Source organism: Arachis duranensis, chromosome 3 (assembly GCF_000817695.3).
Source record: "Arachis duranensis cultivar V14167 chromosome 3, aradu.V14167.gnm2.J7QH, whole genome shotgun sequence".
Lineage (NCBI taxonomy): Eukaryota > Viridiplantae > Streptophyta > Magnoliopsida > Fabales > Fabaceae > Arachis > Arachis duranensis.
In genome coordinates, this window is record NC_029774.3 from 131,893,530 (window position 1) to 131,904,755 (window position 11,226).

At 33.4% G+C, this 11,226-nt stretch overlaps 2 protein-coding genes across 2 annotated transcripts in view; both read left to right on the forward strand.

Moving 5' to 3' along the window:
• LOC107482062 (transmembrane 9 superfamily member 3) overlaps positions 1-3,001 on the forward strand; it is a 3,782-nt gene extending 781 nt beyond the window's left edge. Inside the window, exons 3-7 of the mRNA XM_016102443.3 lie at positions 208-793; positions 895-1,032; positions 1,141-1,297; positions 1,399-1,883; positions 2,497-3,001. Coding sequence (XP_015957929.1) covers positions 208-793; positions 895-1,032; positions 1,141-1,297; positions 1,399-1,883; positions 2,497-2,716 — 1,586 coding nt within the window. The 3' untranslated portion in view covers positions 2,717-3,001. The remainder of the gene's footprint in view (positions 1-207; positions 794-894; positions 1,033-1,140; positions 1,298-1,398; positions 1,884-2,496) is intronic.
• Positions 3,002-8,821: 5,820 nt separating this feature from the next.
• The window catches only part of LOC107481953 (serine/threonine-protein kinase BRI1-like 2), a 3,682-nt gene continuing 1,277 nt past the window's right edge, over positions 8,822-11,226 (forward strand). Inside the window, exon 1 of the mRNA XM_021139472.2 lies at positions 8,822-11,226. This exon is cut by the window's right edge and continues 1,277 nt beyond it. Coding sequence (XP_020995131.1) covers positions 9,057-11,226 — 2,170 coding nt within the window. The 5' untranslated portion in view covers positions 8,822-9,056.

The following is an 11,226-nucleotide window of genomic DNA, read 5'->3' on the forward strand; positions in this document are numbered from 1 at the left end:
TGTGATTACTTAACAAGGTAAGCATGTGAGAGATGAGTTAGACCCTGTCTAGTTTCCTCTTTTTTTTAAAAAAAAAAAAATTGGAAGGCTTATTCATTCATCTATCTGAACAGGGAATATGGCAATATGCTGCTTTCTCAAGTCATTTTCCTGTTTGTATTAGATTCTTAATGTATGTATCCTGAAACGAGTAAATTTGCATGACAGGTCATGAGAAAGAAAAGACTGAAGCACTTGGTGAGGTGTTGAATGGAGACCGCCTTGTGAGTGCTCCTTATGTTCTTGACTTCAATAAGGATAAGGACTTGATCTCTGTCTGCAAGAAGAAGCTCACAAAGAAGGATGTTGCTCGGTTCCGAGAAGCAGTTAAAAAAGATTATTACTTCCAAATGTACTATGATGACTTGCCAATCTGGGGATTTATTGGAACAATTGACAAAGAAGGGAAAAATGACCCCAGCGAGTATAAGTATTTCCTTTACAAGCACATTCAGTTCGATGTTCTATACAACAAAGATCGTGTGATTGAAATCAGTGCCCGCATGGATCCTCATTCTGTTGTGGACCTTACTGAGGACAAGGAAGTTGAAACTGAGTTTCTTTATTCTGCAAAATGGAAGCCAACAGATATTCCTTTTGAGAGGAGAATGGAAAAATACTCTCAGTCTTCTTCTTTGCCACATCACTTAGAGATTCATTGGTTCTCAATCATAAACTCCTGTGTAACAGTTCTTCTTCTGACTGGTTTTCTGGCCACCATTCTCATGCGTGTCTTAAAGAATGATTTTATGAAGTATGACTTGCTATTGAGCAACGGATTATAATCTTATTACTTAGAGCGTTGCTCTATTAATTTTCTTTTTCTTGTATCTTATCTGCTATAATTTCCCCCAGATATGCACAAGATGAGGAAGCTGCTGATGATCAAGAGGAGACAGGGTGGAAATATATTCATGGTGATGTTTTCCGGTTTCCGAAGAATAAATCATTGTTTGCAGCTGCCTTAGGTTCTGGTACTCAATTGTTTGCTCTGTAAGAATCTTCTAATGCCCTTTTACCCTGTCTATGTTGAAGCTTGTTTGCCCAATATAAGTTGTAAACTTTATCGAATGTCATTTCTATTTCCATTTGTTTGTGCAGTACCATTTTCATTTTCACTCTTGCACTGGTTGGTGTATTTTATCCCTATAACCGAGGAGCTTTATTTACTGCACTGGTGGTCATATATGCTCTCACATCTGGCATTGCTGGCTACACTGCTACTTCCTTCTATATTCAACTTGAAGGGACTAATTGGGTACACATGGATTTCTGCATTGATGGTTGCCAATGGTTGGATTTTATTGATAAAATACCTGTGAATGAAATCATTTATAAATTTATTTTCTTGTTTTACAGGTTAGAAACTTACTGCTGACAGGATGCCTCTTTTGTGGCCCTCTGTTCCTGATGTTCTGTTTCCTTAACACAGTTGCAATTGTTTATAGCGCAACTGCTGCTCTCCCATTTGGCACAATTTTGGTGATTGTCCTAATATGGACATTGGTAACTTCACCATTACTTGTCTTGGGCGGTATTGCAGGGAAAAATAGCAAAGCCGAGTTCCAAGCACCTGTCCGCACTACAAAATATCCCCGAGAGATTCCTCCTCTGCCTTGGTACAGGAGTACCATCCCCCAGATGGCAATGGCTGGATTTCTACCATTCAGTGCCATCTACATTGAGCTGTACTACATTTTCGCTAGTGTTTGGGGCCACAGGATTTATACTATTTACAGCATACTTTTCATTGTCTTCATTATTCTCTTGATTGTCACTGCTTTCATCACTGTGGCTTTGACATACTTTCAACTTGCTGCTGAAGATCATGAATGGTGGTGGAGGTATGTAATTTTGCCTTCTGTTGTAATTTAAGAATTTTACAGTTCATATATCGTTATATTATGATTTTCACCACATATAAATATTATCTTACATAAATCACATAAATCAGAAGTTCAGTTAGTTTAAAAGGAAACTGCCAATGACTAGGAAGAGAGTAGAAAATTAAAATTTTTACTAATATAGAATGTTCCACTTTCCTAATAGAAATTTAGAAAATATAGGATAAATATAAAATTAACTTTGGTATTCTTTTGTGGGTGGCATTGTGAGGTTTTCATTGATGGATTGATATTTTGGCATTCTGGACTAATGCATACAAAACTTGGAATTAGTTGATTATTTAGTTGGCATTTTGGATTTGATTCGGCCTTGGCCTAACACTTGTATTGGATCTGATCTGAGGCCCATTGACCTAATAGTGCCACCAGTCAAGGCCTTAGTGTTGGGTGAGCTGAGGAGCTAATCACATAAATGTGTGTGTTTTTGCCAATTATTCTGTTTCTTCGAAATCTTTGCTGTTCTAAATCATTTGAAGATAGCAGCACTTTAAACATTATAGTCCCTTATTTAGCTTTTCTCGTCCTGATGGGATGGTGATATATGTTTTTTTAGGTCTTTTCTGTGTGGTGGATCAACTGGTTTGTTCATCTACGGCTACTGCTTGTACTACTACTATGCACGATCAGATATGTCTGGTTTCATGCAAACTTCGTTCTTCTTTGGCTACATGGCCTGCATCTGCTATGGCTTCTTCCTCATGCTTGGCAGCGTAGGTTTTCGTGCCTCGCTTCTCTTTGTCCGCCATATATACAGGTCCATCAAGTGTGAGTAGTTATGTGGCTGAACTTTAACTTTTTGGTAAGTTTTATAGTATTGCTGTTAGCTGAAGAGAGAAAAAAGTTCTATGATTTTTCTTCTTCTTCCTCCTCTTCTCTTTCATAAGGTAGGTTATATATAGTGTACCTGAGAGCAAAAGAAGCATCGACTCCTTCCCTGAAATGGTGTCATGTTCCTCTTTGCTCCTTAACTGCATAGGCTTGGCACTATAGGAATCTTTTTGTAACCATGGGATTTTAATATTTGATTAATTAACTGTAGTTCACTGAAATTTATTTGACGTATCTTGTATCAGTTAATTTCTTATTAGCTCTCTGAAACTGGAAATGATTTTTTATGCTAATCCAGATAGATATTTATTGTAGTTCTTATTTAATTATGATTTATAACATATAGGAAATATATTCTAACTAACAAATACTAGGTGCCTTGTTAATTATTTTAACAGAAAAAATGGTTTGCATAATTGTCATTAAGAAATATATGAATTAATTTTGGCGCCAGTGTATTATTTTCACGAGAAAGTTAAGTCATTTTGTCTAGGGGAAAATAACGGAGCACAATCATTGACTTGTGTCTGAAATAAAATAACACTTAAATTACAAAGATTTTCCAGTTTTACTAAAACAAGTTCAAGAGATCCATTAGTTTTGTGGGACACAATGAGACAATACTTCCAAATTTAAGTTGATAAGCCAGGTATTAGTTGAGTATCAAATAATCTCACTAAAAATAGAGACTAAGTTTTGACTGACAAAGATTAAAGATTTCAGAATTTTTCATCCAAAAATTTGAACTCCCAATTTGAAGCTGGAAGTCAAATGAAATGTGTAATCAAATTCTTACTAAGCCAGTCTCACGCTGCTTGAACCAAAGCCGTATTTATTACTTGAACCATGTTAAGGAGAAAAGCAGGATATGATAAAAAATGGCAAGGAAATATTTCTTTTCCATTGATTAAGATAATTGTCAGCACTTTTTGATAGTCAACAATGGGAAAGAAAATTCTCACCACTTGATGGTTGAAATTGTGAACCCTTATTGCAATTATGGGGTATAGTGTCTCATAACTTTACTATTGGGAAGGACAGAATAATCCTGTTTAGGATTTTAAGTGTGCCCTATACCTATTATCAACATTTAAAAATACCTACACTTTAGAAATACTAATCTAAACTCATTTAGACTACAGGTAAGAATAAAATGCTTTAAAATCAGGAAAAGAAAAGTTATTATTCACTTCAATATATTGGCTTTATTTTTTAAAGATAAATGATCATAAATTCTTTTTTAGTTATATACAAATTTTAAAATGTGGACTAGTTTGCATAGATAGTGTTCTGCTGTCCACATCTTACAAGCTCAAACCGTATTATTTTGATAGGAAGCTATAGTTTTTGGTGAGACACTAGGTGATAATTTAACCCAACTTTAAATGATTTTATTATATCTTTCACTATCGCTTTTACAATTCACATGCTTGAACCACAATGATTTCATCCTAGCAATTAGCAAATAGCAATACCACTCGTAGGGACTATCATAACAAAGTTCCTATATAAAAAGAAAAGGAGAAATAAAAAGCTTTTACAAGTTTTCCGATTTAATCTTGCACATATCACACAATACACCGTGCTTCTACAGTTAGTACAGTTATGAATAGCATGATTCTGAAAATGGAACTGGACCGATTGGTTCGATTGAATTAATTGAAAATTGGTTTTTTGATAGGTTCAATTGACATGAAAAATTATCTAGTAAAAGATCAGTAAAAAATTGGTTAAATGAACGGTTAGTCGATAAATCGTGTGAACCGATCTGATTTTTTGATAGTTTCTGATTCAGTTAATCTTATGAAAATATTTTTGAATAAATCATTAGTGTAATTACTTATATTTTTTGTTATATTATTATTATTATTATTATTATTATTATTATTAAAAATCAATTGCATGCCAACTGGCGTTACTAATCGTCATCCTGCTAATGTTTTGATAGTCAAAGTATATCCAAAATTTGATTCAAATGTAATTTATGTTATTGTGGGTTGTATGTAATGTTTTTTTGGTTGCCTTGGTTGTATGTAATGTGGAACACTTAACGATGATTATTATTATAACCTGTGATTAGTAGTATTTTTTGTTTAGTTAAAACATATTTTTTTGCGATGAAAAAATATATATTTATTATTTATGTGTGTTTTGATTTTTTTTAGTTATAAATTTTAATGTTTGAATTTATTTGTGAATTTTTAATAATAAATTATTATTTAAATTTTATTAATCTAAAAATTATTAAATTTAAATATTTAAAATTACATATTATATTTTTAATAATTTTATTTTATATTTAATTAAATCAGTTCAATTCCAATTCAATTAGTCATTTTACTAATTTATTGACCGATTTAGTTTTCGCAACCTGTTTTCGCAACCTTTTAACTATGGGTAGTTAAAGTTAGTAACATGTAAATCAGGTTAGAAGTTAACCAAAGCTGTTAGAACCCTAGTTAGATAGAGGTTAGAGTAGTTGCTATGTAGAGTAGCTTGTTAGCTTGAGTTACAGTTAGTTGATAATTCTGTTATTCCATTTTCTGGTCTCAATGAATGAGAATCAGAATTCTCTCTGAAATAAGCGGTTAGTGTATTTCTCAATCTATATGGCATGATGAGAGACGGAAAGGGAGTCAAATTGAATTGATAAAGAATAATTGAAGGAAATATATATACATTACACGCCAAGGGAATGATCTTTTGATCATTTGAAAAATGAAAAGTCCTTATTCTTAGCTATAACTTGGATTCTGTGAAAAATGTGATGTTACTTATTATTAGTGAGTGGGTCCCGGCGTGCCATGGACGACAAGTTGGTCCCACCGACCCAATTGCTAAGGCTAGTTTCGCCCAAAGCGTGTTTCAACAGCAACCAAGTCAAACTCACTCACTCCATCTTTTTTAATTTCTCAATGAATTTCAGGGAATTCTTATATATGTTTAGATGAATTACTGTGGTGGTAGGAACTAGGAATGCACCTTTGGAATCATTACCCATAATGATTAAACATAAACTTCTTTCTCTCTCTCGGTCAAAATACAATCCTTCAATTCTCTGTCTTCAACCCTTGTTTCTTTTGCTTTTTACTGTGCACTATTAAAAGAAAGGTAATATATACATGAGGTATGATAAATAATGGAATGTTATAGCATAGTTATTTGCATAATTTTCTAGTCCCTATTTGCAGCACGCATGAATATACAGATATATATACTTGAGACAACTAGCCGATTTTCCGATCATCTTTTATACTATAATATATCGTAACGGTTCTCCAGTAATATTATTCAAATGGGACAAAAGGGGTATCTTTGATACAAATATATTGCCATAATTTGGTTTTATTTATTAGTAGTTTCTTTTCATCTAACTTGTCTCAAGCTCGTCTTTTTCTTTTAATAGCCTAATAGTTTAATACTTTATGCCACAAATTTGGTATAACTACACCATTTAAGCTTAGCTTTATTTAATTTGCATATTCGTTTAAGTATATATGATAAGCTAAGTACACATTTTCTTATTAGCTACTTGCCACTCCTTCGTTTTTAACCTACATCTCTGGCGACGTAAAAAAGTTCATTTACTGTTCTTAGAAAAACATCACCCTCTCCCCTACATCTTTCTCCTTCTTACGTATATAGTAGTGAGCTAGTGATTGGTTCAGTACCATCCACTCATCATAGAATTAAATCAGAAGAAGTCAAATGTATTTTATTGTGAATTATAATAATATAAATTAATTTTTTAATTATTTTTAATATTTTATTTTAATTATATAAAATATTTAAAATATTTTTTATTTTAATAAATAATCATATAATAATATTTAGGTGTGTCTAAGAATATAATTTTTTATTTTTTATTAAAATATGATTGGACAAAACAGACACGTGTATTGGATAAGTGTCAATAAATATTGTGTTCGAAATGTGTCTGGTACATAGACATGACAATTGACAACTCAACAAAATATTCATACTTTATAAATTTAACTTACTATATATAAAAGTCCTCCAATAAATAAATTAAATTTAGATGAAACTATTATTTGTATTTATTAATAAATATAACTAGTTTTCTATTTAAAAAAACATGGTTTCTTGTAAAAAAAAAACACTCAAACTTGATTTTATTGAAAGGTAAATTATAAATGTTTATGAGTAAAAATTAGTCGTCTTTCGTAATACAAAGTTAGTTTTATTTGTTTATAATCAATTAAATATATTAATATTATGAATTTTTTATGAGTAGAAATAATAATTTATTTTTAAATTTATTTAAGTCCTATATTATAATTAATAAAAATATTATATACATACAAAAAATCAACTTTTATATATAAATACAAATTATTTTAAACATTTTTTCTGGAGCAGGAAAGAGGTTTGTTTTGTTCTGATGTTGTGACAGTTTTTTGTTTGTTAACTAAGCAAGAAATGGATCTAAAGGCCCAATGCATGGAATTAGCTAGGATTATTTGTGCTAATTTCAAACTAATTGCCTACCATATTGTCCAACTTGGGCACTAAAATTCATATTTAGCTTAATAATCTCATTCTTCACATCAACTGATGGGTGGCTTCATGCTCAAATCATCTTACATATATTGTTTCTGCTAAAAAGAGATAACTATCTTTTCAAATAATTTAATGACTTTCTATCTTGTAACTTCATTTCATGTGTCCGAGCTTCATATTCTTTCTTTTATCACTACTATTTCATTAACAACTAATAAAATTAATAAGCAATGAATTATAATTCAAATAGCATAGTTTTTCTATATTTATTTAGAAGCCATGAATTTAAATTTCTCTATCTTTAGTAAAAAAAAAAACTAATAAAATTAAATCAATTAATAGATAATAAATAAAACATTTTTTCTAACGTTACTGATTTTATATTTTTTGAATATTTTATATTTGATTTTCATCTCCTCTTCCTCCAAGACTATTATCCTAAGTTATGTTTAATAATATCTTCACTAAAAAACGAGAGAGATTTATTGTGCTTGCCGCTGAATTTTGATTTACTAATATAACTAACTAACTTAACTTTAATTCTATGATATTTTATTAATTACACTAACTTTACTTTTCCAAAAATACTAATAAAAAGCACGTATAGTCTATAGACTGTAGACATCCTAAGTTAGAATACCTGCTACTCTCCCTATTATTCCTTATTATTAAAATAATAAGGTAATTGTTATAGTGGCTAATTTGTCAAAAAATATTAAAAATTATTTAATTTAAAAAATATAAAAATAAATAATTTTTAAATATTTAAAATTTATTATAACAGATAAATTAGACAAAAATTAAGCATTAATAAATAATAGACACTATAGAACTGACTTAATTAATAATAACTTTTCAGATTAAAAAAAAAGCTGTAAAACTGTAAAAGTGATATATAATATGATAATAAATAAATAAATGGAGACTGAATAATTTCCCTGCTATAATGAAATTTATCACCAGTTGCAGACACAAAATCTTAAGATGGTGATGCAAACAACTCAACTGGGATTGACTTGAAGAATCTGGTAATTAGAGTAGCATGTAAGAAAGTAAAGCATGGTCCCAAAACCCAGCTAAAAAGTAAAAATTTAAAATATGGAGGGGTTGAACCGAGTCACTATTTGAAGAGTTAAATGTTGATTTATTTGGAAGGACTACCTTGTGCAATTGCAAAAGTGACAATCATCACTTCTCATGCTCATTGATGTTGCTTCATATGGTGGGCCTATTATTCATTTCTTTAATTTTATCTTTTCTCCCATAACACACTATGATTTCAATCAACTCTTTAACAGCACAATCACGCTAATCAAAACCTCTTCTCTTTGTAAATAAATATCTTCATTACAAAATACAAATACAGCATATCATGTACATACAATAAGATATGGCGCACATGATGCCAATATTGTATTCCACTGCTACAGTGTGCTGCCGTATATATATATATATATATATAGGGAAACATTCTCACGCCTCACTGACACAGACAGAGACAGAGACAGTGACTCTTGGATCAAGCACATCATCCCAACAACACTACTCCTCCTCAGTTGACCAAAAGTCAAATTCAATCCTTTATTATCTATGTATCATACTCTATACAAGTACCACCATACATAACAAACAGGGCCTTAAAAGGAACAAACACAATAAAGCAGCAAACTTCTTTTCCAAAAGGTTTTTCCCATAACAAATTCTCATCTTCTTCACTCATCAACGTTCTCATCTCTCTGCTTCCAAGCTAGCTTGTTGTCCTCAATGGAGAATAACAACAACAAAAGAAACCCACTTCCCCATTTTCCACGTCTTACACTCATGCTCTTCCTTATTACGATGATGTTTCCTGTGACTGAAGAAGCTGCAGCACCAGTTTCTTCTTCCATCAAGACCGATGAACAGGCCCTTCTCATGTTCAAAAAGATGGTTCAAAAAGATGAAACTGGAGCTTTGTCAGGTTGGCAGCTCAACAGGAATCCATGCACCTGGTTTGGAGTTTCATGCACTCATGGAAGAGTCACTCAGCTTGATCTCAGTGGCCATGGTTTATCCGGAACCATCACTCTTGACCCTCTATCTTCTCTAGACATGTTGTCTGTTCTGAAACTTTCTCTCAATTCATTCTCTGTAAATTCCACTTCCTTGCTTACCCTCCCTTACAGTTTGACACAGCTTGATCTCTCTTTTGCCGGAGTTTCAGGTCCAATCCCTGACAACTTCTTCTCAAAGTGTCCAAATCTTGTTGTTGTGAACCTCTCTTACAACAACATGACTGGCCCTATCCCTGATAATTTCTTGCAAAATTCTGATAAGTTGCAGTCTCTTGATCTCTCTTCCAACAATTTATCAGGCTCAATATCTGGCCTCAAAATTGATTGCAACTCCTTGTTGCAGCTTGATCTATCTGAGAACCGTTTATCAGATTCAATTCCAATCTCTTTGTCAAACTGCACCAGCCTCAAGAGTTTAAACTTGGGGAACAATTTGATTTCTGGTGAGATTCCAAAGGCTTTGGGGAATCTGAACAGCCTACAGACTTTGGATCTTTCAAGGAATCAACTCATTGGTTGGATCCCTTTTGAGTTTGGAAATGTGTGTGCTTCCCTTGTCGAACTTAGGCTCTCTTTCAACAACCTTACAGGTTCAATACCATCAAGTTTCTCTTCTTGCACTTGGCTGCAGCTTCTTGATATATCCAACAACAACATGTCAGGTCCATTGCCAGATTCAATCTTTCATAATCTCGGATCATTGCAGGAATTAAGGCTGGGAAACAATGCAATCTCAGGGCCATTCCCATCTTCAATATCTTCCTGCAAGAAACTGAGGATTGTGGATTTTAGCTCAAACAAATTCTATGGATCTATCCCCAGAGATATATGTCCAGGTGCAGCATCACTTGAGGAGCTGAGGATGCCTGATAATCTCATAACTGGGGAAATTCCATCTCAACTGTCAAAATGCTCACAGTTAAAGACACTTGATTTTAGTCTCAACTATCTCAATGGTTCAATCCCTGAGGAGCTTGGACAGCTTGAGAATCTTGAGCAGCTGATAGCATGGTTCAATGGCTTGGAAGGTAAGATTCCACCAAAGTTGGGGAAATGCAAGAAGCTCAAGGATCTTATACTGAACAATAATCACTTAACTGGTGAAATTCCCAGTGAGTTGTTCAACTGCAGCAACCTTGAATGGATATCACTCACAAGCAATGAGCTCAGCGGTGAGATACCGCGCGAGTTTGGCCTATTGACAAGGCTGGCTGTTCTGCAGCTTGGAAACAACAGCTTCACCGGGCAGATACCGGGGGAGCTGGCCAACTGCAGCAGTTTGGTGTGGTTGGACTTGAACAGCAACAAGCTCACAGGTGAGATTCCACCAAGACTTGGAAGGCAGCAAGGAGCAAAGTCATTGTTTGGAATTTTGTCAGGAAACACTTTGGTGTTTGTGAGGAATGTTGGAAACTCGTGCAAAGGTGTTGGGGGTTTGTTGGAATTCTATGGAATAAGGCCTGAGAGACTCTTGCAGGTTCCAACACTGAGGACCTGTGATTTCACAAGGCTGTATTCAGGTCCTGTTCTTAGTCTTTTCACAAAGTATCAGACTCTGGAGTATCTTGATCTCTCCTACAACGAGCTCCGAGGAAGAATCCCCCAAGAATTCGGGGACATGGAGGCCCTGCAGGTTCTTGAGTTGTCTCACAATCAGTTATCTGGAGAAATCCCTTCAACATTAGGCCAGCTAAAGAATTTGGGAGTGTTTGATGCATCACACAATAGATTGCAGGGCCATATCCCTGACTCATTCTCAAACCTGTCATTCTTGGTGCAGATTGATCTATCAAACAATGAGTTAACAGGGGAGATTCCATCTAGAGGGCAATTGAGCACACTTCCAGCTTCTCAGTATGCAAACAATCCCGGTCTTTGTG